Raw genomic sequence first — 27,651 nt, forward strand, 5'->3', positions numbered from 1 at the left:
GATTGACAGGCGCTCTCCCCTCCCCCCTTGATGGGTGACGGGGTGAAGATGGCGGCGGCAGGCTGGTGGAAGAGGCTCGGCTTTTACTCGCTCTTGGCCGGCTATTTCTTTCGCTGGTGCGCGGTGGCAGCCGAGAAGGTGGCCCTGGTGGATGTTTTCCTGACGGATTCTCGGAGGGGTTGGTCGGCGGAGTTCGGCTTCAAGTCGGGCAGCAGCTACCGCCTGCAGGGCACCGTGCTGGCGCTTGGCAGCGGGTCTGAGAGCCCCGGCCAAGGTAACCAGGGGCTGCGCGCCTTTCCCAAACATAACCAGGACAGCTTAGAAGGAAGCTTAATATTAGTAAGTGCTGCATTGCGCACATTTGTGGATGCCAGATGCATAAAACCTTGCTTTAATCTTTCTCCACAATCTGCAGCAGCCGCCCTTCCCCTCGGAGTTGGTACCAGGGGTAAAATTCAAAAAGGGGAAACTGTGATATATTTTCACAACCAGTCATCTGACGGGATTAACATGTTTACCTTCGGGGCCGGCCTGTCAAAATACACCACTGCCGAATGAGTTGTTGACATCAAATGCCGGTTGTTTTTTTTATTTGAATTCTAGTCCCAAAGCGTCACATCGCAGTCATTGAATCGGTGTTTGTTGCATTTCGCTTTGAACAAACTGTAATTTATGGTCAGTCACTTATTGTCAGTGCTATTTACTTTTAACTTGACAAAGGTATTTTGATAACTTGACGCAATATTATTCATTCCACATGATTCCCGTTGTGCCTCAAGTACTGATCGAAGACATAAGCGAATGGCCCTTTTGAGTGGACTTTCATCCAAGTGGAACAATGTTGCCTTCAATGGCTAGTTACAGAATGTTATCTTGATATTATGTCCACTGAACTTCTAAAGAGAAATTCAAAAGTCCAATTAATAGCCGAAAGGCCGACACAAGGGCGGCACGGTGGCACAGTGGTTAGCGCTGCTACCTCACAGCTCCAGGGTCCCATGTTCGATTCCCAGATTGGGTTACTGTCTGTGTGGAGTTTGTCTCTGCATTGGTTTCCTCCGGGTGCTCTGGTTTCTTCCCACATCCCAAAGATGTGCAGGTTAGGTGGATTGGCCATGCAAAATTGCCCCTTAATTTCCAAAAAGGATTAGGTGGGGTTACGGGGATGGGTGAAAGTGTAGGCTTAAATAGGGTGCTCTTTCCAAGAGCTGGTGCAGTCCCGATGGGCCGAACGGCCTCCTTCTGCACTGTAAATTCTATGATCTAAGATTATGTTTTATAACTGTTACTGTAGCAAAGGACTGGAGACAACTTATATGGTAAACCACAAAACTGAACATTCTCATTTTCTTTTAGCACAACAGAAACATACCACAGAAATGTTTTTTAAAAATAAATTTAGAGTACCCAATTATTATTTTTTCCAATTAAGGGGCATTTCATTTTTCATTTAATTTCATTTAGCGTGGCAATCTACCTAACCTGCACATTTTTAGTTGTGGGGGTGAGACCCACGCAGACGTGGCGAGAATGTGCAAACTCCACACAGACAGGGATCGGACCTGGTCCTCGGTGCCGTAGGCAGCAGTGCTAACCACTGCCGTGCTGCACTCCACAGAAATAACTGTCCTACATCTTGTAGAGATCATTAATGTTTAAAGAGAAATTGCAACACCAGTAATTAACTGAAAGAACAAAGCCACAAGATTTCACAATTGAAACAAAAACAGGATTGCATATTTAGAAAAAAAAAGCAAGCATGGCAATTGGTTTATACCTACGTATGGTATAAATCCAGTGTTATTTTTATTCCCCCCCACCCTCCACCAAGAGTTACCTTATTTTACAAATTCTCAAAGGGTAATTCATTTTCCTGGCATCAACCCATAGGTATGCTGCAGTCATTCGGAATTAACTTTAATCCAGCTATTCTCTGAGGTATAAAATTTCATGGGGATCCTTCCATTATCTTTTGGCTAGGTGATCCTCCAACTTCTCTTTAAAACCTCACAACTGTGGACTTTTCAGCTCAAACTTCACAGCATTCTTGCTTCGATATTTAAACTTCAGGAACACCTCTGGTTGCTAATGTCTTTCTATGCTCCCAAAGTTCAGCTGTTGCACCGACAGATGTCTCCCAACTCCTGGCAGATGATTTATTCTGCCTCTTCTAAACTGACTGATGGTTTCTGCCAGAAGGCTAACTGCCTTTTACTGAGGGTTTTCTTTCCTTAGCTTCGAGCTAAACAAATCTTCCAACTTCTTCCCCCCTCACAAATTCCAAGTCTCTAAACTGAGCTGAGGCTGCACCCGCATTCTGTGTGTTAAACAATGAAGATCTTATTTTCTCTGTTTAACATGCAGGCCTGACTAACCGTTATCTCCTTTTGCCCCCCCCCCCCCCCCCCCCCCCAGACCAATCTGCAACTGCTTTCTTTGAAACACAGAGGAAGAGTAAACAAAGAACTGTTCCAACAGCACAGCCCATTTCCTTCAAAACATGACATACATGTGATGTTCCAAAAATGTAATTCATTATTTTTACCTTCAACTCAACTCTTTAATTCGAGTCATATGAACACTTTATATCTAATTCAGTTTTACAACTCTTTCCCAGAATTGCTAGCTTTTACATTCTTTCATTAGGAAACTACATAAATAATTTTTTTTAAATATTGAAGTGAGGGTAGATTCCCTAGCTCCCTTAAAAACCTCACTAATGGATCATACATTGTTTAAGTTTTAGACTTCTGCCTCTGACCATTAAGCTATTTGTATTTACTTCATAAAATGTATCAGTTTCTCAATCAGATGTTTGCATTTATCTTATATTTAACACCAATTCCTAAAACTAAAAGTTATATTCTAAAACATATGAAATATGAACTGGGTACTCCGGTTCCTCCCACAAGTCCCAAAATGACGTGCTGTAGGGTAATTTGGATATTCTAAATTCTATCTCAGTGTAGCCGAACAGGTCCCAGGGTGTGGCGACTAGGGGCTTTTCACAGCAACTTCATTGCAATATTAATGTAAGCCTACTTGTGACAATTAAGATTATTATTAGATGTTGGCAACACCTTTAAGTAGACATGGAATTCTCCCAGGACCAGTCACAAGTGATTATTGGCTGCAGAGGGTTTGCTGCTGCTCTTTGTCTTTCTTAGCCTGGGAGCTTTAGGGGGTGATTCTCCAATATGGAGCCCACAGGGGCCAGCATGGCGCTGGAGCGGTTCACGCTGCACGGGGGACTTCTTTAGCGCGCCGGACCCGACTCAACATGGCCTCGGTGTTCAGGGGCCGGCCGCGCCAGAAAGTAGGCCCGGGTTGGGGAGGGGGGAGGCGGGCCAGCCGATCGGTGGGCCCTGATCGCGGGCCAGACCCCATCGGAGGCCGCTCCGGTGAAGGAGCTGCCCCCCCACAGGCTGAGCCCCGACAGGTCGCGCAGAGTTCCCGCCGGCAGCGACCAGGGGTGAACGGCGCCGGCAGGACTCTGTCGTATGAGCGCGGCCGCTCGGCCCATCCGGGCCGGAGAATCGGCGGCCCTGCTGATTCCAGCGGCCGGCGCCGCGCCAAACGCGCCAGTGCAAGTGTTGCCGATTCTCCGCACCTTGGAGAATTGCACGCCGGTGTCGGGGCATCGTGGCGTGGTTGCGGCGATTCTCCGGCGCGGGACTCGGAGAATCGCCTCCTTAATCTCAGAGTTGTCTTTTCCAATGAGGTTTTAATTCCCAGAGATTTTTCCTCTAGTGCAAGCTAGGCAAATGTTAAACCCTCATTTTAACTCCTCATGAATTGGGTATTATCAATCCGGACATGAACTCCAATCCATATTCCTACACAGTGAACCATAGAGCCTTCGGCCCCTAGCTGCCCTCCCTCTCCTGGATCATGGCAGGCTGCCTGAGTTTGTGAATTTTCACAGATGTTATTATTATGCATCTTCTTATTTAAATCCATTGCTGATGTCATCAGTAAGTGCTGTGATATCATGTTTTTACCTTGTATATTCGTATTTAACTGTCATTAATTCTAATTCTATTCTGTTACTGTTATTTCAATGTTTAGCTTGGTGCTCATGTTATTGAGTGCATGCTGTATTTTAGACGTTGTTATTTTTATATATTAAAGAAGATTAACTTTTGCCACATCGTTTTGGCTACCTATTTGTGGTCAAGTTACCACAACAGAAACCCTTCCCCTCTCAAAGCCCATTTCCATTGCAGCGTAAATCACAATAGTCTTGTATCCAGGTAGAAATGCTGATTAGCTACCCTTGAAATCCACCACTTTTTCTTGCAAGTAAATGGACAGTTTATTGGACATTTGCACAAGCTGACATTCCCCATCTGTGTGTGTGGAAACTCGATCTATCTAGTAGTTCGCACACAGTCTGCTGCCATTGCCTCAAGTGTAAACCTCTTGCACCACCTTCCCTTGAAAACAATTTGGGCCCCCTTTAATTTTTAACAGTCAAACTACCAATACTTGCTGCCAGGCACACTTCAGAACGACTCATATGACTTCTGTCATTTTAGCCTAAATTAAAGACACTGTCCCGAAATATAACAATCTTATAATCCTAATATTTTCAACATCTTCCAGCTACTGTTATAACTCCCTACCCCACCACCACTACCCTGTTGACTCCTCTGTCTGCCATCTTGAAAATTCCCCAGGTACAGGCTTTCAATGAAATATCTGGATTATTGGAGACCCAGATGTTATTTTAATTGGTCATATATAAAAGAACGGTCCCTATTTCCTAGAATAGCTATCACCAGGACTGTAGTGCACAGATGTTATTAAAATAAAAGTGTTGGGTCTACTAGCATAATAAAAACTAAAAAATCTTTTAATGCACGCTTGTGCCTGCACAAGCAACCTTGACTATAAGTCTAGCCATGCCTCCTTTGTAACTGGTACTGAATGATTGTTAAGATATTGAAGCATATAAAGGTTACAGCACAGAGAGGCTATTCAGCATGCAGTATCCATGCCAGCTCACTGCAACAACTTAGCTAGTCCCACCCCTCCATCCTTTCTACGTGGCCTTCAAATCTGTAGCCTTCAGGTTCTTTTCTGATTCCCTTTTGAAAGCTATGTTTTTATCTACTTCCAACACATTCTCAGGGACCACATTCCAGATCATAGTTACTTGTTTTTTCCCTCAGGTCACCTCTTTTACCAATCACTGTAAATCAGTGTCCTCTGGTTCCCTACCCTCCACCAATAGGAACTGTTATCTCCTACTCTTCTACAAAGAAAAATACAGCGCAGGAACAAGCCCTTCAGCCCTCCATGCTGCCCATCTAAACAAAAGCCTTCTTCACTTCCAGTGTCGGTATCCCTCTATTCCTGTCCTATTCATGTATTTGTCGAGATGCTCCTTAAATGTCACTATCGTACCTGCTTCCACCAGCCTGTTCCAGACATCCACTAATCTCTGTGTAAAAAAGATTCTCTCGCACATCTCTAAACTTTCCACCTTGCACCCTAAACCTATGTCCCCTAATAATTGATTCTTCCAGCCTGGGGAAAAAACTTGTGACTGTCCATTCTGTTCATGCCCCACATAAGTTTGTAGACTTCAGGTCGCCCCCTCAACCTCTGTCATTCCAGTGAGAACAAACTGAGTTTATCCAACCTCTCCTCATAACTAATGCCCTGCATACCAGGTGACATCCTGGTAAACCTCCTCTGTACCTCTCCAAAAGCTTCCACATCCTTCTGGTAGTGTAGCGACCAGAATTGAACACCATTTTCCAAGGTGGCCTAACTAAGGTTCTATACAGCTGCAGCATGACTTGCCAATTTTTATACAGTGCCCCGGCCGATGAAGGTAAGCAAGCAGTATCCCTTCTTGACTACCTTTTTCATTTGCATTGCCACTTTGAGTGACCTGCGGAAATACTCTATGGGGTTATGCTATTTACTGTATAATTTCCCACCTTTATTAGACCTTCCAAAATGCATTACCTCACATTTGTCCGGATTAAACTCCATCTGCCATCTCTCCGCCCAAGTCTCCAACTGATCTATATCCTGCTGTATCCTCTGACAGTCTTCATCACTATCCGCAAACTTACCAATCAGGCCAGTTACATTTTCCTCCAAATTATTTTTATATACTACAAACAGCAATGGGCCCAACATCTCTAGTCGCAGCCCTCCATTCAGAAAATTTCCATTCCACTGCTACCCTCTGTCTTCTATGATCGTGTCAGTTCTGTATCCATTTTGCAAGCTCACCTTTGATCCCGTGTGACTTGACCACTCATGATTCTGAACACCTCTATTAAATCTCCTCTCAACCTTGTATACAACACAGTACATTTTTACTTTACTTCCTGTGTTATCACCTTATAATGGAACATTTGATCACCAGCTTGTCATTTTTTTAAAAACCCTTTAAAGATTTAAGTGTTTCACTGTTCTGATATATTAATGACAGTTACTCAAGTGCTTTCCTAAAACATTTTCCTCTATTTTTTATTTTTCTAATCAACTGCAGGTTCTCGTTGGGGCGGGGGGAGGTTACTGGTCTGTACTCAGTTGAAAACCTTAACTTTGCAGCGGTACCTTATTGTGTCAGCTGGGTAGACAGTTGTATTTATTCTAGTTTTGCTGGGCGGCACGGTGGCACAGTGATTAGCACAACTGCCTACGGCTCTGAGGACCCGGGTTCAAATCCTGACCCTGGATCACTGTCCGTGTGGAGTTTGCACATTCTCCCCGTGTCTGCGTGGGTTTCACCCCCACAACCCAAAGATGTGCAGGATAGGTAGATTGGCCATGCTAAATTGCCCCTTAATTGGAAAAAATAATTGGGTACTCTAAATTTATAAAAAAAAAAAATAAAATAAAAAATTCTAGTTTTGCTAACTTGACAACAACTTTATTGTGAACTGTATGAGCAAGATTGTTGTCTGGTTAATTGGGCAATGTACCCTTGGATTTGCTAGATACACCTGAACGGTCCAAACTGATGAGTCCATGTTGTGTTAGTTTTGGTCACCAAATTAAATATAGATTGATGGTCAATTGGATAAGTTTAGTTCTTTGTCATTTATTCTTTGAATAAATATACCACCAAATTACAATGAAATGATTAAAAGCCCTCTGATTGGTAAGACGGTCATAATGAAAGTGGCATAAGTACTTCCTCAAAGTGTGTGAATTTAAATTCCAAAAAAATGTATGCAGAGACTGATAATTTTCTATTTATACATTATACTTTCAGATGTTTGGACTGTAATTTAGCCCTCTGTTAGATGTAGTCTTTTAATAAAGCACTGTTAAAATTAGGTGATGCAAATTCATAGTGGTTATTTTTAAGGTTAAGGATGAACAGTTGGATATCCGGCCAAACACTGGAGAGAAATGGATTGGGGTTGTGCCTGTTGATGAAGATCAGGTTGAAGGAAAAAGGAACAGTAAGCAGGAATCATTTGCTGCAGCTGTTGTTAGTAAGGCAAGTAATATGATATACCTTTACTTTTGAAACGTTATATTAATATCAAATTCGCAACTTATTAAGTTAGAGTATCTCATTCATATAGTAGAGTGTAGTTTGCTTTTGTAGGAATTAATCTGTTGTCCCTTTCATACTTATGTGATGACCTCTCTGACCTGTACTCAAATAGATGCTGTACTGTCATCTTCCCTATCAAGATTATGATTGGTCTTTCCTTGTGTTCTGCTTATAACACTGCTTATTTCAAAGACATTAACAGCATTAGTACTGCAGACTATGTAATTAGATTCAATATAAATATATTATTCTGGGTAAAATAAGATGCCTTGAATTAAGAGTATTTGATTTAAATTATGCACACTTTATTTTTTTGATAAATAACTCTTTAAAGCATTACACAGTAATGCAGAGAAACATAATCTGGATAAATTTTGTTTATTCAGATGTACACTTTAAAAGGCAATGTCTAATTCAGTTAATGCAATGATTTTGGAGCATAATGTGTAGCATTGAGGCATCCAAATATTTTGAATCACAGGTGTACATTTGGTCCCCATTGTCTCAAAAATTGTTGCAAGTTTACACACAAATATCTTCATTATGGATGAAACTAAATGGAGTTAAACCTGTTAATTGGAGTCTACAGGTGAAATACTTTTTTTTAAAAAAAAAACATGTCTCCATTAAAATCCATCACTGGGAATTTGTTTACCATGAGTCACATCTCAACTCTGTTTGTTCCTCTTGTCTAAAGACAACATGTGAGACCAATAGCAAATTCTTACTCTAGGAAAAGCCCAAGTGTGTGTACCATTTGAGACAGGGCTTCAAACTTGAGCTTCCAGGGCAGAAATCCAAAACTCTTGTGTTGCAGCTGTGCAAATTTCTATATTTTAATTTATTTCAACAAATTTATATCAAACAGTATTCAGTAGTTCCTGCTCAGGGAAAATCATGTGTAAGTTCAAAGCTCTAATAACCACATTGCTCTGAAATGGCCACTATATTTGTTTCATTCGTAAAGCACTTTGAACTTTTTCCTGATGTACATGCAATGTTGGTTTTCCAAGTACATTTGAAGCTGCATACTTCCATAAGTCTGCAGTTCATAACTACATTTTATATTGGCTGACTATTCAGTTTGTAGGAAATGTAGCCTTTTATGGCAAAGATTTTGAGCTCAGTAATTTTGAGCTGACGATTAAGGAAACTTTTCCGCACAGCATTTATTTTGATACCAGAATATATTTTCCGAAGATTGAATTTGTTTCGTAGAGTTTTTATTATTTTTTCCTATAAATTTAGAGTAACCAATTATTTTTTTCCAATTAAGGGGCAATTTAGCTGTGGGGGTGGAACCCGTGCAGACAGGGGGAGGATCTGCGAACTCCACATGGACAGTGACCTGGGTCCGGGATTGAACCCAGATCCTCGGTGCCGTGAGGCAGCAGTGCTAACCACTGCATTGCAGTGCTGCCCAGAAGTTGTTTTTAAAATGTACGTTTTTTTTCTGTGAAATCCATCGTCTCTCTTTCAAAGAATGGTTTCAGCTGGAGTTCTGCAGTTTAAGGAAATTATCTCTTCTTATAACAGCGGCAGAAATTGCCCTAATAGGAAAACTTGTAACAAAACAAACCTGAGGAAAAGATAATTTGAAAAAATTAACAGGGAAATATATTCCTGTCTATAACAGGCTTGTTATCTTGTCTGGAAGCTGGTGAAGGAATACTACGATTGGGTAGGGTTACCAATTCTGGTGGAACGCAGTCCTGGAGCCTGTAACCTCCAATGTCCCAACTAGTCAAACAGATTCCTTGCCATCCCTACCCCCAACTCTCAATGTTTTTAGAATTAAGAGAGAAAAGTTTCTTAAAGAAAGTGGGAAAAAAATAATTGTTTGTTACTGCCCATGTGACTTTTCTCCTGGGTTGCTTGCAGCAGTGTCCAAGAGGTCAATACTTCCTGGAGACTCCAAGACAGTCTTGGAAATTTGGTGATTGGAACTCTGGGACCTCGCCCAGTTTCGCAGGCAGTAACTCCATTCTATTTTGGATTTGTCACTAAAGCTGAATTTAATGTGCTGTATATTACTTTTAAGCTTCTAGTTCAGAAATAATAAAGCTATAGGATCAGTTTATATTTTGTAAGTAAATAATATCCTTTAAACAATATATTACTGACACAGGTCACAATAGAAAATTATGGCAGGTGATGGCTTGTAATTTGATAACAGACTTCATAAAGATCATTTTCTGATTTACAACAAAATCTAGCTTGCCAATAGTTCTATAGATTAACATTTAGAGCTGTTTTATAGATTAACATTTCGACTTGCTTCACGCCAATGTTGCTGTCTGACCTAGTAAAATGGCTTTTATTGTTGCAGATGAAAAGAGCGCTTGTTCTGGGAGCTTCTGCACTGTTGATTCTGGTTTTAAATCAAAACGCCTTCACTGAGGTAACTCAAAATGTATTTGCTCTCGTACAATATATAACATATATTGCAGTCAGCGTATCTATTCAGAATATTTTAAATATTTGTGCAGTCCTTTTAAATTTAGTTGTTTCGGTTTTTGTTTGTTTTGTGGCTTCTTAGTAAAGCCTGCAATCTTATTGCCCAACCTAGTTAAGGATATCGGCGGCTGCAGTACTTTTTTAACCAGATGATAATTGCAAAATGTGAATTGTTTTACCACACTCTTTATCTTTTGATCTGATAAATATTACTTTTAATTGTCTTTTCCCAAGCATTTCATGATTCACCAATGAATCCTTGTTATAGTGAAATAGTTATATTTGTATTTTTTCTAAGATGGACATCTCTCAAGTGCTTTCTAAACCCGTGGTTGTAATGCAGGGTTCTGAAAATGTGACCAAGCTTTTGGGGGCCCTATTAAGGTAAGACAAGGATTGACTGTTCAGTTTTATTTAGAGTTATTTTGACTAGGTCATCACAGAGTGTCATCAGTTTAAGACATTGTGTAATATTTTGCTATGAAATATATATTTTTAAATAAATTTAGAGTACCCAATTATTTTTTTTCCCAATTAAGGGTCAATTTAGCGTGGCCAATCCACCTACCCTGCACATCTTTGGGTTGTGGGGATGAGACACACGCAGACGCAGGGAGAAAGTGCAAATTCCACATGGACAGTGACATGGGGCCAGGAATGAACCCGCATCCGTGGCTCCCTGAGGCAGCAGTGCTAACCACTACACCACCGTTCCTCAGAATTTTGCGATGGAATATGTCTAATAAATCTATTTGAACTTGAATGAAGCCCTGAACACAATGCAGAACTTTTAAAAAATTAGTTCAACAATTGGGAATAGTACATGCCTTACGGTTCTGCGTTCTATAGTCCCCCTTTTGAAATTTACACAAGTGCTGTTTTTAAAAAAATTCATGAATGATAACCGTGAGTTTGGAATTTCTAAGATTTTTTGGAATAGTGTCATTATTTTCCACATTCCTCCTTACATCGTGGGCTTCCTGTGCATTTACCATCTCAAGCTTTAAGGGCCCACAGTCAGTGCCCGAGCAGTACAAAGCCCATCCAAGGGGTGAGCAAGATTGGCCACGGTAGTGTAGCGTTTTCCCCTCTCTCTCTGTGAGGATGTGCCTGCCTGTTGCTCTGTACCTTCCCAGAACATGCCTTGTGCAGACTGAAAAGATGGAATCTTCCTCCTATTGGTCTGCAAGGCACCCTGCAGCACCACAAAATCTTGGAACTTTGTCCCTTTTTTTTTCCAAGTCTCTATATGATAAAATTCTGAAAAGCAATTAATAGTGGCCAAACGCCTCTGCAGTAGGAAATGTTTGCTGGTCTTGTTTATTTGCCCTCCCTTCACATCATGTAATATTGGTTCATTAATGTTTTTTGACATGTCGTCCCAAAATCCAGCATTCAAACCTAAAGCTATATAAATCATAACATACAATTCATGAAGGACTAGAAAGAACCTACATTTCTGTAGCACCGTATCACATCCCTCAAGAAGGTCTCAAAACACTTCTCACTGAATTTCTTTGAAGTGCAGTCATTTTTAATCACGCCCACATCAATGCCTTGGGTAAATACTACTTGTTTTAAAGCTGGAAGTACATTATTTTCTGCACTGCTGTACTCTCCATCGTGGCAATGAACTAGGCCTATTAGTAGCATTCATGTGCAGCTGTTCTTTAATGATGCCACCGGGGTCTTAAAAGAGGGGTGTGCACAACATCTTTTGTTTTACTTTCACATAGATTGACAAGTGTACATATCTTAGGCATGCTAAAGATAACTTGCATTGAAATCTTTGATTGCAGTGGTCTTCGCGCATCTGCCAAAATAACCTTTAAAAGCATAATTCAGGATAATCTGGTACGTTGGATTTTATTTTATTTTTGATGTTGAGAGCTTGTAGTGTGATTGCTGAGTTATCATAAAATGTATCAATGACTTTGAGGCCGGCTAATTGGCTAGTAAAATTATTTGTTAAATCAGAACCCAGTTTTGTAGCTTGTGAACTGTCCAAAATGTATGCTGGGACATTACAGTTAGTGTCTTTAACATGGACAAAGTAAAAATGTCAGTGTTGGGAGGCAGTATTAGGGATATTGAGTTGATGACACTTGTGTGAAGGTATAAAACAAATACCTTTTCTTGTTTTTCCCCCCTCCTCTTCTGAAGGTGTTGACTCTTTGCTATGCAAAACTTTCACAAGTGCTGTATGTTTATGTATTATATTTGACAGTGAGCATAGGCAGTCAATTCAGGCCCAGAGACATTACCATGGAGGCTTGTCCTTATTTTCCCAAAATTGCACCCATCCAATTTTTTAGGAGTGGTTACTATATAAAGATGAGGAGTAACAACTCTGGGCAGTTGTCTCCTTGCTAACCCAGGGGTACTAAGGTAAATTGTCGCGCCATGCTTTACTGCCCTGGCTGAGATCAGCTAACTCAGCACAAACCAGAGATTGAACTTTGTTAACCCATGTGGTTTAACTGCTCTGACTAAACTTGTCACCCCCTTTCCCCCAGCGGTACGGAGTCTACCAGCAAGTGAGGGGAAGGACCCCAACACCCGGAAGGCGTTTGATAAGGTGTCACATAGAAGGTTAATTCACAAGGTGAGATCAGAAGGGATTAGGGGTAACCTATTAGCTTGATTAGAAGACTGGCTGACGGACAGGAGACAGAGAGTTGGGATAAATGGGTCTTTTTCGGGATGGCAGGATGTAACTAGTGGGGTGCCACAGGGTTCGGTCCTTGGGCATCAGCTATTTACAATTTATATTAACAACTTGGATACAGGTTCTATAGCCAAATTTGCAGATGACACAAGACAGGAAGTTGCAATGAGGAAATAAGAACCGTATAAATGGATATAGATAGGTTAGCAGAGTGGGTCAAAATGTGGCAGACCGAGTTTACCGTGAATAAGTGTGAGGTCATGTATTTTGATCAAAAAAATGGAAAGGCAACTTATTATCTAAATGGGGAAAGACTTCAGGGTGCTCCGATACAGAGGGACCTGGGTGTCCTTGTGCATGAGTCACAGAAAACGAGCATGCATGTGCAGTAGATAATAAGGAAAGCAAATGGAATATTGGCATTTATAGCAAAAGGAATTGAATATCAAGGTAAGGAAGTGTTGTTGCAATTGTACACGGCATTGGTGAGACCGCACCTGGGGTATTGTGCACAGTTTTGGTCCCCTTATTTGAGGAGAGATGTAGTGGCATTGGAGGCAGTTCAGAGAAGGTTCACTAGATTAATTCCAGAAATGGGAGGTTTGTCGTTTGAAGGGAGATTTTAAAAAAAATTTAGAGTGCCCAATTCTTTTTTTTTTCCAACTAAGGGGCAATTTAATGTGGCCAATCCACCTAGCCTGCACATCTTTGGGTTGTGCGGGTGAGACCCACGCAGACGGGGAGAATGTGCAAACTCCACTTGGACAGTGACCTGGGGCCGGGATCGAATCTGGGTCCTCGGTGCCGTGAGGCAGCAGTGCTAACCAATACGCCATGGTGCCGCCCTTGTGTGAGGAGAGATTCAACAGTTTAGAACTATATTCTCTGGAGTTTAGAAGAATGAGGGGAGATCAAATTTAGGTATACAAGATGCTAAAAGGTATGAATAAAGTAGACATGGAGCTGATGCTGTCTCCTGTGGGACATTCTAAAACGAGAGGTCATAATCTGAGAAGAAGAGGTAGCAAATTTAAAACAGAAATGAGGAGAAACTACTTCTCCCAAAGGGTTATGAATCTGTGGAATTCGCTACCCCAGAGTGTGGTGGATGCAGGGACAGTGAATAAATTTAAGGAGGAGTTAGACAAATTTTTAATTGGTAATGGGTTGAAGGGTTATGGGCAGGGCAGTGGAGTTGAGGCTAGGATGGGATCACCCATGATCACATTGAAGGTGTTTAGGCTTGGGAGGCTAAATTGCCTGATTGGAGCAGATGTTCTGGCTGAATTTGCAATCCAGCTCTTGGTCTGTAGCATTGTAGGTAACAGATGAGCGTATTGGACATGGTAGAATGGTGGAGCAGACTCGATGGGCTGAATGGCCTAAATATGCTCCTATATCTCATGAACCTATGATCCTATATCTGTATATGTGGGTACAGCTGGGTGCAACCCCTACAACCAAGCGGTAGGAGCCCCTAGCTTAAATCGGCCAAATCATTGTAAAAACCTGTACACTACTCTAAAGATGTAAATTTGTATTGTTGGAGCCCAGTCATGGTTATGGTGACAGCGAGGGACTTAAATCTTGTTGGTTCAATTTTTTTGGTATTCTTGTTGCATTGTCTTTTTCATGCAAAAGTCAGTTTTTTGTAACTCCAAACACCAATAAAAATATATATATTTTTTTAACTTGACAGGATTTTTATTATTTTTGAATACATTTATTTTACAATAGCCATTCTCTCGCATTATTTACAAATCTTGACCGCCATAGAACCTGGAGAGGAAATCTGTGGGTCGAGCGCTTTCTGTTTCGTGGAAGTACCGCATGATGTGTGTCCGCTGTTTCCACACTTGAATAGTTTCTTCAAGATCCATTTTACCCAGCAAGTCAATAATCCGGGGTCGGTGACTTGGGCATTTTTCATGAACATTTCCCGCACTTTATCCCATCCCTGTTTCACGGAGATGTCCAGGTGGAATTTCTGTATGGTGTTGGGCACCTCCTGGTACCAGGCCTGGTCAAACTCCCGCACCCGCCGCTTGGCTTCGCTCTGGTTCCAGGACAGAAAGGGCTTCACCACCTTGACTGAGCCCATCACCCGGGCGCTGCCAGCTGCCGCCATATTGACCCGAACCCGGGAGTGGGGAGGATCCAAGCTCGGGAGTGGGGAGGATCAATAAAAATATTTTTTAAGAAACCAACATTGTTATGAAGGAATATTGGAGTGAAAATTCTTTTTTTTCTAACATCAGGGAGTAACTTTAACGCTGTGGTCAACCTGTGGGCGTTCACGAGGTGGTCTGTATGGGGAATGGCAAGGAGTGATTTGTACAGGAGAGAACAGCTCACAGGTTCAGGTATGTAATGTAATAAATACCCTTTCATTTTCACTGAGTCACTATTTTCTGTTGCGCCCCCATCCCCTTTTTGTTCGAGGAAGGGAGAGTCAGAGAGTATGTTAGCCTATCTTGCTATCAAGCAACTAGTAATTGGCCCAGATTTAGAATTAGCAGAAGTCAGAAATAAGTTATCGTAGATATTGGTGCGGAAATCGATCTTTGAAGCCTCAGAATACCTCCAAAAACAGGGGTTGACTTATGTGCCGGCTATAAATGTGGACTGAACTGTCGGTGTGGGACTTGGTGTCATTCACCATATAGGGTTTGCTCTGTGTGGGCTTGTCTTAAACCTCTGCGTATCTTCACAACATGCCTGTATCACCTGCTTGAATCCCCGTGCCCATTTATAAGGTACGAGTAAGTAAAACTTCCATTTGTGGGGTGGAAAATGGAGGCTTACTTACTAGTAGCACATCGTGGTTATAAGATGGTGGGGGGCAGAAAATGATGTCGCCTGTTATGAAGAGTCGACTTTCTGCTACAAGCTACATACCTTGGTTGAGTTCAGCCAGAGAGACTTTGGAAGAGCCAATAAAAAGATTTTTTAAAAAGACTTTGGAACAAATAACTTGAAGTATATTAAATAATTTAAAAAAAAATTTACACAAAATATCAATAACAAAAAATATCAAGAAAAGAAAGGACAAACCCCCCCCAGGTATACAAAACGAAAAAATAAATTAACGCCCGTCATTAGCAATGAACAAATATACACGTCCCTTCAGCCCAAAACAAAGAAAACGTGTCTTCCCCCCCCCCCCCCCCCCCCCCCCGGATTGCTGATGCTGCTGGCCTTTTTCTACCATTCTGCCAGGGAATCTAGGAATGGTTGCCACCTCTTGAAGAACCCCTGCACTGACCCCCTTAGGGCTAATTTCACCCTCACCAATTTAATAAACCCCGCCATATCATTGATCCAGGCCTCCACGCTTGGGGGTCTCGCATCCTTCCACTGAAGAAGAATCCTCCGCCGGGCTACTAGGGACGCAAAGGCCAGAACACCAGCCTCTATCGCCTCCTGCACTCCCGGCTCTGCTGCAACTCCAAATATTGCGAGCCCCCAGCCCGGTTTGACCCTGGATACTACCACCCTCGACACCGTCCTTGCTACGCCCTTCCAAAACCCCCAGCGCTGGGCATGCCCAGAAAATATGGGCATGGTTTGCTGGGCTCCCTGAGCACCTAATACATCTGTCCTCGTTCCCACAAAACCGGCTCATCCTTGTCCCGGTCATGTGAGCCCTATGCAGCACCTTAAACTGTATGAGGCTAAGCCTTGCACAAGAAGAGGAGTTCACCCTTCCTAGGGCGTCCGCCCACGTCCCCTCCTCAATCTCCTCACCCAGCTCCTCCTCCCATTTACCCTTCAGCTCCTCCACCGAGGCCTCGTCTACCTCCTGCATCGCTTGGTTCGTTGCCGAGATCCTCCCCTCTCCAACCCACATCCCCGAGAGCACCCTGTCCTGGACCCCACGCGGCGGCAACAGAGGGAACTCCGCCACCTGCCGCCTGATAAACGGCCTTACCTGCATGTACCTAAAGGTGATCTCCAGGGGGAGCCCGAACTTCCCTTCCAGCTCACCCAAGCTCGCAAACTTCCCGTCTACAAACAGGACCCCAACCTACTAACACCTGCCCTGTGCCAACTCAGGAACCCGCCGTCAATTCTCCCCGGGACAAACCGGTGGTTCCCCCGTATTGGGGACCCCATCGAGGCCCCCACCTCCCCCCTGTGCCGTCTCCATTGCCCCCAGATTTTGAGGGTAGCCGCCACCACCGGGCTCGTGGTATACCTCGTTGGAGAGAGCGGCAGCAGCGCCTTTACCAGCGCTTCCTGCCTCATGCCCACACAGGACGCCATTTCCATCCTCTTCCATGCTGCCCCTTCCCCGTCCATCACCCACATACGCACCATCGCTGCATTGGCAGCCCAATAATACCCACAGAGGTTGGGCAGCGCCAGTCCCCCCCTATACCTGCCCCGCTCCAGGAACACCCTTCTCACCCTCGGGGTCCCGTGCGCGCACACAAACCCCGTAATGCTCCTGTTAACTAGCCTGAAAAAGGCCTTCGGTTTAAGGATGGGGAGGCACTGGAACAGGAACAGAAATCTCGGGAGCACCGTCATCTTGACTGATTGCACCCTACCCGCCAGAGACAGCGGCAGCATGTCCCACCTCTTAAACTCTTCCTCCATTTGCTCCACCAGCCTCGTGAGATTAAGCTTAAGCAAGGCCCCCCCAGCTCCTGACCACCTGGACCCCCAAGTACCTGAAGCTCCTCTCCGCCCTTTTTAGTGGGGGCCTACCAATCCCCCCCCCCCCCCCCCCCCCCCCTGGTCCCCCGGGTGTACAACGAACAGCTCGTTCTTCCCAAGTTGAGCATGTACCCTGAGAAATCCCCAAATTCCCTGAGAATCCTCATAACCTCCGGCATTCTCCCCACCGGGTCCGCCACATACAATAGGTCATCTGCATAGAGCAACACTCGGTGTTACTCCCCACCTCGCACCAGCCCCCTCCAGTTCCTCGACTCCCTCAGCGCCGTGGCCAGGGGTTCAATTGCCAGCGCAAAAAGCAGGGGGGACAAGGGACACCCCTGCCTTGTCACTTGGTATAGCCGAAAATACTCCGACCTCCTCCCATTCGTGGCCACGCTCGCCATCGGGGCCTCATATAACAGCCTCACCCACTTGACAAACCCCTCCCCAAACCCGAACCTCTCTAACACCTCCCACAAGTACCCCCACTCAACCCTATCAAAGGCCTTCTCCGCGTCCAACGCCACCACTATCTCCGCCTCCCCTTCTACCGTCGGCATCATAATAACATTCAAGAGCCTCTGTATGTTAGTGTTCAGCTGCCTCCCCTTCACGAACCCCGTTTGATCCTCGTGGATAACTTGCGGCACACAGTCCTCTATCCTCGTGGCTAAGATCTTCGCCAACAGCTTGGCGTCCACGTTTAAGAGTGAGATCGGCCTGTATGACCCACACTGCAGGGGATCCTTGTCCCGCTTAAGGATCAAGGAAATCAGCACTTGAGACATCATCGAAGGCAGAGCCCCCCTTTTCCTTGCCTCGTTGAAGGTCCTAACCAACAGGGGGCCCAACAGGCCTGCATACATTTTATAGAATTCGACCGGGAACCCATCCGGCCCCGGCGCCTTCCCCGACTGCATGCTCCCTATCCCTTTGACCAGCTCCTCCAGCTCAACCGGCACCCCCAGTCCCTCCTCCACCCTCGGGAATCTCAACCGGTCCAAGAAGCGCCCCATCCCCCCCCCCCCCCCCCCCCGCTGGGGGTTCGGACCGATACAGTTCCTCATAAAAGTCCCTGAAGACCCCATTAATGTCTACCCCCCTTCGCACCACATTCCCTCCCTTATCCTTAACTCCACCAATCTCCCTGGCCGCATCCCGGAGCTGGTGCGCCAGCATCCTGCTCGCCTTCTCCCCATATTCATACACCGCTCCCTGTGCCTTCCTCCACTGAGCTTCCGCCTTTCTGGTGGTCAACAAGTCGAACTCAGCCTGGACACTACGCCACTCCCTCAGCAATCCCTCCTCCGGAGCCTCCGCGTATCTCCTCTCCACCCTCAACATCTCCCCCAACAGTCTCTCCCTCTCTCTCTGCTCTCTCCTCTCCCTGTGGGCTCGAATGGAGATCAACTCCCCCCTAACCACCGCCTTCAGCGCCTCCCAGACCGTCCCCACCCGGACCTCCCCATTGTCATTGGCCTCCAGGTACCTCTCGGTACATCCTCGAACCCGCCCGCCCACCTCGTCCGCCAGCAGCCCCACCTCCAAGCACCAAAGCGGGTGCTGGTGTCTCTCCTCCCCCAGCTCGAAGTCCACCCAGTGCGGGGCATGCTCAGAAATGGCTATTGCCGAATACTCAGCATCCTCCACCCTCGCAATCAGCGCCCTACTGAACGTAAAAATCAATCCGGGAATAGGCCTTATGCACATGGGAGAAGTATGAAAATTCCCTGGCCCTCGACCTCGCAAACCTCCATGGATCCACCCCTTCCATCTGGTCCATAAACCCCCTCAACACCGTAGCCGCTGCTGGCCTCCGCCCCGTCCTGGATCTGGATCGATCCAGTGGCGGGTCCAGCACCGTGTTAAAATCCCCCTTCAAATCTGGAATCCGGCCCAACATGCGCCGCATGAAACCCGCATCGTCCCAATTCGGGGCATATACATTGACCAGCACCACCCGCTCCCCCTGCAGCTTACCATCACATACCTCCTGCCGCTGTCTGCCACCACATTCAACGACACCGTTTTCCCCACCAGGATCGCCAACCCCCGATTTTTTGCATCCAGCCCCGAATGAAACACCTGGCCTACCCATCCCATCCTCAATTCTAACCTGATCCGCCACCTTGAGGTGCGTCTCCTGAAACATGGCCACATCCACCTTCAGCCCCTTCAGGTGCGCAAACGCGCGGGCCCGTTTGACCAGCCCAATCAGTCCCCTCACATTCCAGGCTATCAGACGGATCAGGGGGCTACCTGCCCCCCTCCCCCGCCGACTAGCCATTACCCTTCCTCAGCCTGCCACGTGCCCGCGCCCCCCGCTCGGCCCGTTCCCCACGGCAGCAAACCCCCATCCTGACCCCCTCCACATACTCCAGCTCCTTCTTGGCCATTCCAGCAGCAACCCGGTACCTCCCCCCCCCAGCTAGGACCCACCTTAGCTGCGTTGCTCCCTCCATTGTACTCCCGCAAGTCAGCCGACTCCTGCTGACCCCGGCTACTCCCGCCACTTCTCCGACCCCTCCCAGCGTGGGCCTTCCCCTCCTCCCCAGTGTCCACCAGCAGGCTTTCCTCCTCCCCCTCCTGCTCTCAACGGGAAAAAGCCTGCGCTTCCCAGCTCCGGCCCCACCCCCTTCAACCCTCAGCGCTGGTAAAAGCCCGTGCTTTCCACCTGCCCGACCCCACGTCCTCTACAGCAGCTCCCTTTACCGGCCCGGTCCCCTCGTGGGGCCTCAACCCCCCTTCAGCCCCCTATACTGCAGGTCTGCCCCCTTCCTCGAGCCCATCCAACAAACCCAAGCAGAAAACAGTGCCCCACCCGCCCTGAAAACAACAAAGAACCAACATTAAACAGAGAACCCAGAGGGGCAGCACGGTAGCATTGTGGATAGCACAATCGCTTCACAGCTCCAGGGTCCCAGGTTCGATTCCGGCTTGGGTCACTGTCTGTGTGGAGTCTGCACATCCTCCCCGTGTGTGCGTGGGTTTCCTCCGGGTGCTAAGGTTTCCTCCCACAGTCCAAAGATGTGCAGGTTAGGTGGATTGGCCATGATCAATTGCTCTTAGTGTCCAAAATTGCCCTTAGTGTTGGGTGGGGTTACTGGGTTATGGGGATAGGGTGGAGTTGTTGACCTTGGGTAGGGTGCTCTTTCCAAGAACTGGTGCAGACTCGATGGGCTGAATGGCCTCCTTCTGCACTGTAAATTCTATGATTCTAAATTCTATGAACCCCCCCCCCCCCCTCAAAATATAACATAGTTACATGCAGACCCCCGCACCCAGCCCTCAGTTTGAGTCCAACTTCTCGGCCTGCACAAAGGCCCATGCCTCCTCCGGGGACTCTAAGCAAAAGTGCCGGTCCTTGTAGGTGACCCACAAACGCGCCGGCTGCAGCATGCCGAACTTCACTCCCTGTGCAGCACCGCCTTCGTCCGATTGTACCCGGCCCTCTTCTTTGCCACCTCCGCACTCCAGTCCTGGTAGATCCGCACCACCGCATTCTCCCACCTGCTGCTCTGCTCCTTCTTGGCCCACCTGAGTACACACTCCCGGTCAGCGAACCGGTGGAACCGCACCAGCACCGCCCATGGCGGCTCATTCGGCTTGGGTCTTCTTGCCAACATTCGATGGGCCCCCTCCAGCTCCAGGGGTCCCTGAAAGGACCCAGCTCCCATCAGCGAATTAAACATGATGTCCACATGGGCCCCCACGTCTGACCCCTCCAGCCCTTCCGGAAGGCCCAGGATCCGCAGATTTTTCCGCCTCGACCGGTTCTCCATCTCCTCGAACCTCTTCTGCCATTTTTTATGGAGCGCCTCGTGCATCTCCACCTTCACCGCGAGGCCTAAGGTCTCATCCTCTCTTTCGGAGGCCTTTTGCCGGATCTCTCTGATCGCCCCCCCTTGGCCGTCTGGGTTTCCAGCAGCTTGTCAATTGAAGCCTGCAACGGCTCCAGCAGCTCCGCTTTAAGCTCCCTGAAGCAGCAGTGGAGAGTCTCCTGCTGCTCCTGCGCCCACTGCCTCCTGGTCTCCGCCTGCCGCTATCTTGTGCTTCTTCCCTCGCTTCTGCTTTGGCGCTGCAACCACTTTCTTACTCGCCCCACTCCTGGTCCAGGCCACATACTGCCGGGGAAATGTTGCTGGCGCCTTCCCACGTCGGGAAACGTTGAAAAAGTACCGCTGGGGGCCCTAAAAAGAGCCCAAAAGTCCGTTCCTGGCGGGAGCCGAACGTGCGACGTAGCTCTGCATAGCCGCAACCGGAAGTTCTAACTTGAAGTTTAAATGAGAAATAAATACATGTGATAAATAGTAAATAAATGTGATAAAATTAAGAAAACTGAAACCTCACAAGAGCCTCATAAATTAGATAAATCACCGTAGCGATTCTAAGTAGACAATAAATGTGTTTTAAACTAGAATCACTAAATTTCCTTGTCTTGAAAAATTGTATAGATATATGTAGTAAGCACCTTTCATGACCTCGGGACATTTCAAAGCTCTTTATAGTCAATGAAGTACTTTTTGAAGTGCAGTCACTATTGTAATGTTGCAGCTAATTTACACACAGCAACTCAACCAAACAACATTGTGATAATGACCAGATAATCCTGCCTTTTTATGATGTTCATTTGAGGGATAAATATTAGTCAGGACGCCGCTCTTTAAAGTAATGTCGTGGGAAACGTTTTTTCCATCTTTGAAAGTAGATAGGGCTTTGGTTTAACATCTTGTCTAAAAGACAGCATATTCAAAAATGCAGCACTCCCTCAGTACTGAACTCGAGCGTCAGCCTAGATTTTGTACTACTGCCTTGAGTAGGAATGAATTCTGTTTTCTTTTCCAGAAATATCTGCAGCAGCTGTGGAACACTATCCTGTTAGTGGGTTTAATCTTGTGCACTGGAGTCATTGTGCAGGCTCAGTGGCAATACAGACATTATGAACCAAGCAGTGAAGATATGGAGGTTTGTCTCTCATTCCTGTTTAAACAGGCTGATTATACTAATGATATCATGACTTAGAAAATTGATTTTAAAACAGAAATGTTCTGTATGATGTAATTTTTGCCACATTTTATTGGTTTGCATATCCTTGCTGCATCAAAGAAAATGGAGCATTATATCATAACTTGATAAGAATTGAGATTAGAAACTATTTAATACTTTCTAATTTTGTTAACTTTATTTAAAAATTATTGAAATCTACTTTATACTACTTTATACACAAATTAAATGACTAAACACTATTTTAAGTATCAACATTGATCCCTTCATTCTATTATTTGCTTCCAGACGCCCTTGAAGCAACAAGTCATAAAGCAATTATCAGCATTGAAAACTAGAAAATATTATCCGAATAAAAGACGGAAAACACAGTCCCAAGAACTTGAGAGCTGTGCAGTGTGCTTGGAAGAATTCCATAAAAATCAGGTGTATTTCAGTTTGTGATTTGAGTAACAAGGCAAGGAATTGGGCAATAAAAGTAACGGATATTTATTTGAATCCTCTTTCATGGTCTGACTGTTTTGATTCTGCTTGGATCTCTCTTTTTAAAAATTTAGAGTACCCAATTATTTTTTTTCAATTAAGGGGTAATTTTTAGCGTGGCCAATCCACCTACCCTGCACATCTTTCGGTTGTGGGGGTGGAACCCATGCAAACACGGGGGGAATATGCAAACTCTACACAGACAGTGACCCAGGGCCGGGATCGAACCCGGGAACTCGGGACCATGAGACAGCAGTGCTAACCACTGCGACACTGCCGCCCAGATCTCTTTCTTATTGCAAAATATGCTAATGGGTTTTTTGAACCACAAGTGACTTTAAATAAAAATTAATAAAAGCATCAATTGTATCTTGGTAGTATAAATGTCATATGCGTGTCAGAGTTTGGGGGGTTTAAGACCCACTCCAAAGATTTAAGCACATAATGGTAGGCTGATACTTTGTATAGTTCTGAGGGTGTACTGTATTGTCAGAGAAGCTTTCTTTTTGGATTAAACATTAAACAAGGCCCACTTGTATCTTCAGAAAAGAAAGACCCCATGACATTTTTCGAAGCATTCTCTCTTTGTTTCTCAGATTCAGTTTTTTCTTTATATTTCCTTGGTCTGTATAATTCAGCTGCCCACTGCCTTAAGTAGATGAACTATTCTAGGAGCCAATGTCACCTATTAATAATAAGTCATTAAGCCATGCTGCGTTTATTTGAGGGTCATTTAATAACATACTTTAGATTCAACATTACTCTTGAGGTGAAAACTTAGAACATTGTATTAAATTCTTTTGGTGAAGGGAGAAAATGCTTTGAAGATATTTAATATGACTTTTACTTGTAGTGTTTACGAGTGCTGCCTTGTCTACATGAGTTTCACAGGGACTGTGTTGATCCTTGGCTGCTACTTCAACAGACGTGTCCCCTATGTAAACGACATGTACTAGGTAAGAATTATAGTCATTACTGTGTAGAAAAGAAGCCATCTGGCCAATTAAGTCCACATTGGCTCTTTAGAGCTATTCAATCAGCCCCATTTCCCCACTCAGTCCCCATTGCCCCGCATCTTTTTACGTGGAAAAAGCTATAACTTAGTAAACTAACTTTAACAATGATCTTCTGGACAGAAATGTGTATAATTGATGCATTGAAACTGATCACAGGAGCAATGTTACAATAATGATTTAATCCAATTTTAAAAAACAATTTCTGAAAAGCTGTAATATTCCTGGGATAATTCTTTATTGGTGACCACGTAGCCCTGTTGATGTGCAAGCCATGACAGCATCAAGTTTGTTTTGAAGATCTTCATGGTCACACAATCTCCTGACATCTGTGGGACACATGAAGAATGGATGGAAGTTACATAGATTCAGTCAAAGGGCCTGTACTAAACCATGCATCACTTTAATGTTTAGGAAAGAGCAGGGGATAAATGTGTGCATATAAAGAAAAACAGAACCAAATTAACCTGTATTTATTGTCTTGTATCCTTTTTTTTGTCTTTAAAAATAGGTGATCCATGTGAGATCGGCTGAATATATTATTTCTCGAGAACGGAAAACAGGAGACCTCCATGACTCTCAATTTATGTACATCTTAAGACTTGCTATATTGCACTTTATTCATTCCATTCTGCACAACCAGTTAAATTTGTGGTAATCAAGTGAACACTTGATTTTAACATTCATTGGAATGTTTTGTTTTTTGACTTGCACAAACATGAGGTAACCTGCTTTTGATATACCCATGAATGATGGTTAGTTAGACATACTCTTTGTTTTAGTGGTTAAACCATTAAAGACTATACCTATTCAGTAGTCTATTATGTTCGTGCTGAAGTAACAGTGCATTTTACCCCTTATTTATTGACTATATTTATTCTCCTTAAAGTTTACATCTAGTCCCTGTTGTAAAAATGCATTGCTGATAGTTAAGTATGCTTCTGACTTCTAATTCAGAGGCTATTCATGGAGCACCTTTCAGTGCAAAGCTGTGTTCTTCACATATAGGTGACAAGACAGATCTGCAATTAGAGCATTTAAAACCTATCAAAGGTTTTGGCAGCTTATGGTGCCGTGCTTTGGAAACCAGTTTCACAATTTAGCTGCTGGTGTATTAAAAACAGTTGAGTCTAAATTATGCAATTTATTATCCCTGATGTATTTTGCAATTTGGATTCTTATGAAAATAACTGAATTATTGAGAAGTTTATAGATCTTACCAAGCCTGAAAACTTTTTGACCTAATCGAATAAAAACCTTGTTAACTCTGATCTTCCTCATCCATTTTCGGCACTTTACTGCTGTAAAGCGATCAGGCATTCGTAATGTAGAAATAAAATGCTAGATTTTTTTTTCTTTTTAAGAAATAAATTTAAAGTGCTCAATCATTTCTTTCCAATTGAGGGGCAATCCAGCGTGGCTAATCCACCTATCCTTCATATCTTTGGGTTGTGGGGGTGAGGCGCATGCAGACATGGGGGAGAATGTGCAAACACCACACAGACAGTGACCTAGGGCCAGGATTGAACTCGGGTCCTCAGCGCTGTAGGCAGCAGCGCTAACCACTGCGCCATCGTGCTGCCCTAGAAATACAATGACATGACAGTTGGCTAGATCATTGTTCTTGCAAATTAATCTGTATTTTAAAAATGCACGCAATCGTCTCGTCGTAACTTTTTAAAACCGCTAATGGTGTGCAATTTGAGTTTTGGAGCAATCTGGATAAACCTAAAGGTTTCCCCCAAATGGTTAAAATCTAATAATTGAGTGCATGTGCTTTAACTGTAAGATAAGATCCAATTCTCAAAGTGTGCATTTTGCATTGTAAAGTGTTCTTGCATTATGTAAGGAGAGGCTTTTAATGAAGCGAAGACTGTAGCAAACACTTTTTTTCTAGTTCCATGAAAAATACTTAAACATTCCAGTGCCTCTGAACACCAGCTCCCCGAGTGTTGTAGGTTGCTGTTCCTGCTTTTCATATTCTTTCATTTCCTTTGTTCATTTCAATGTGCAGCTTCCGACTATCCCAAGTTTTCATGCCTTCTTCAACCAATCATAACCCCCAGCATGGCGAAACCATATTCACCACTTGTTTTTTAACTTGTTCTGCTCTTTCTCTTGGCCTTTTTTGTCGTGAGTCTGAACTACAAATTCTTAACAATAATCTTACAAATAGGCTTGTAAATCTACAAGGAGGCTTACATTAACACTGCAATGAAGTTACTGTTAAAGACACATGTATCTGCACATATTTAAAGATAGCAAAATTTGGGATATACTTTCTTTCACAGTTCTTAATTTCAAAATTTACATTTTCTAAACTGAACTGCACCTGACAACCTGCCGGTATGTTCATATCTGTCCACTCTCCTCGCCTGCCCATGTCCTGCAATTTCCCAGTCTTCAATGTTTATCATGCCCCCTAATTTGGTTTCAGAAGAAAACCTTTGTATTATTGTTTATGTCAATGTATAAACTATTCATGTAAATGTAAAAGAAAAGAAGTCTCAGAATATCACAACCTCAATGTGCAGGGTTCATTGTTGCTGGAATCATGTAAACTTAGGTAGTATATTTACATCTGTTGTTGATTACTATTTAGGGATGGAGGCAAGTTATCTTGGAAGTTCATTTAGTTTGGTTACTTTCTTAGGAGATAAAGCAATTTGGAAAGAATGAATTGAGCATGATGTGTGTAAATGAGTTCCAGAAGTTGATGTATTTTTCTCTCTGGTGCTAAAATCTAGCAGAAAGAAATTTATGAAACATCAGCTAAATTTCAAACTTAAACTACTATTCTCTGCCCAGAGGATACACCTTTTGTCCAATTTCAGTTTTTAAAAAAAAAAATTTTTATTGAAAAATTTTGTATTTATACAACATCGAACCATAATAAAATACCAACAATAACAATAGCAATCATAAATATTCGCCCCTCAATGAACAACACAACATATTAACAACAACTTAAATTAACACAATGTTAAGTTACATAACCATAGAAAAAAAAATAGAAACTACAATAAGGAACACCCCCCTTACCCCCCCCCCCCCCCCCCCCCCCCGAGAGGATTTATGGACCAGATGGGTGGATCCATGGAGGTTTGTGAGGCTGAGGGCACGGGAGTACTCTTCTCCCAATTCCAGTTATGGATACACACTCTTAAAAATTAACAATTATGGAGATTAAATGTGAATCAAAAGTTTCTGAAATTGTTAAACTTCCATTTAACAAATGGTGATTCAGTGTTACAGTAAACATATATGGAATGGCATTGTTCGGTGAAGCCAATCTGAAAACTCCCAAGGTAGCAGAAGCCTATGGAAAGGCTAGATGTTTAATATATGGATCAGTGGCTAAATTTTCTGTATCATTGGTACAAAAACTATAGCTGGGTATATGCCTAAAATACATTTGAGGAAATAATTATGAATTAGTTTATTTCCCTGAAAAATACTGCCCCCTTAGAGAACTTGAGTGCAAGTTGGAAAGAACTAAGAACCTAAATAACCAACTAAAACACCGCTGCTTACATGTGGAGTATTGGTTCTTGTCTTTTAGGTTCTTCAGTTAGGATCAGCCTTCCTGATGGGGGAATCTATATGTCAAAATATCAGGCGTCCAGATATCATCAATGAACAATGCCCTAAATCACTACAGACCTGCGTAGTTTGATTAATAATGCAGTCTTTTCCAATTTCATTAGACTTGATTATCATGTAACTAACTCAACCTCAAAGACAGACCATTTTCCCCAGGAGGTAAGGTTATTCGTCAGTAGACAATGAACCAACGCATTCAGCAGTAGTATTGTTTATTTATTAGC

At 44.0% G+C, this 27,651-nt stretch overlaps 2 protein-coding genes and 1 pseudogene across 2 annotated transcripts in view; 1 reads left to right on the forward strand and 2 right to left on the reverse strand.

Moving 5' to 3' along the window:
- rnf215 (ring finger protein 215) lies at nt 1-26,756 on the forward strand. Its single transcript, XM_038785908.1, has 10 exons — nt 1-339; nt 7,340-7,474; nt 9,864-9,935; nt 10,290-10,375; nt 11,791-11,845; nt 14,918-15,022; nt 22,170-22,289; nt 22,617-22,754; nt 23,665-23,767; nt 24,336-26,756. Exons 1-10 carry the CDS (start codon nt 31-33, stop codon nt 24,356-24,358), a joined length of 1,146 nt encoding a protein of 381 aa, XP_038641836.1. The 5' UTR covers nt 1-30; the 3' UTR covers nt 24,359-26,756.
- LOC119957844 lies at nt 14,357-14,908 on the reverse strand (annotated as a pseudogene).
- The window catches only part of ccdc157 (coiled-coil domain containing 157), a 95,728-nt gene continuing 92,063 nt past the window's right edge, over nt 23,987-27,651 (reverse strand). Inside the window, exon 11 of the mRNA XM_038785742.1 lies at nt 23,987-24,153. Within this exon, the coding sequence (XP_038641670.1) occupies nt 24,135-24,153 (19 nt within the window). The 3' untranslated portion in view covers nt 23,987-24,134. The remainder of the gene's footprint in view (nt 24,154-27,651) is intronic.

Source organism: Scyliorhinus canicula, chromosome 1 (assembly GCF_902713615.1).
Source record: "Scyliorhinus canicula chromosome 1, sScyCan1.1, whole genome shotgun sequence".
NCBI classification, from domain to species: Eukaryota; Metazoa; Chordata; class Chondrichthyes; order Carcharhiniformes; family Scyliorhinidae; genus Scyliorhinus; species Scyliorhinus canicula.

Bases quoted from the DNA above. Each gene is read 5' to 3' on its own strand.
- rnf215 (XM_038785908.1), top strand. From the start codon at position 31: ATGGGTGACGGGGTGAAGATGGCGGCGGCAGGCTGGTGGAAGAGGCTC. The intron at 340-7,339 runs GTAAGTGCTGCA...GTTATTTTTAAG, and splicing joins TAGAAGGAAGCTTAATATTA to GTTAAGGATGAACAGTTGGA. The intron at 7,475-9,863 runs GCAAGTAATATG...TTATTGTTGCAG, and splicing joins CTGCAGCTGTTGTTAGTAAG to ATGAAAAGAGCGCTTGTTCT.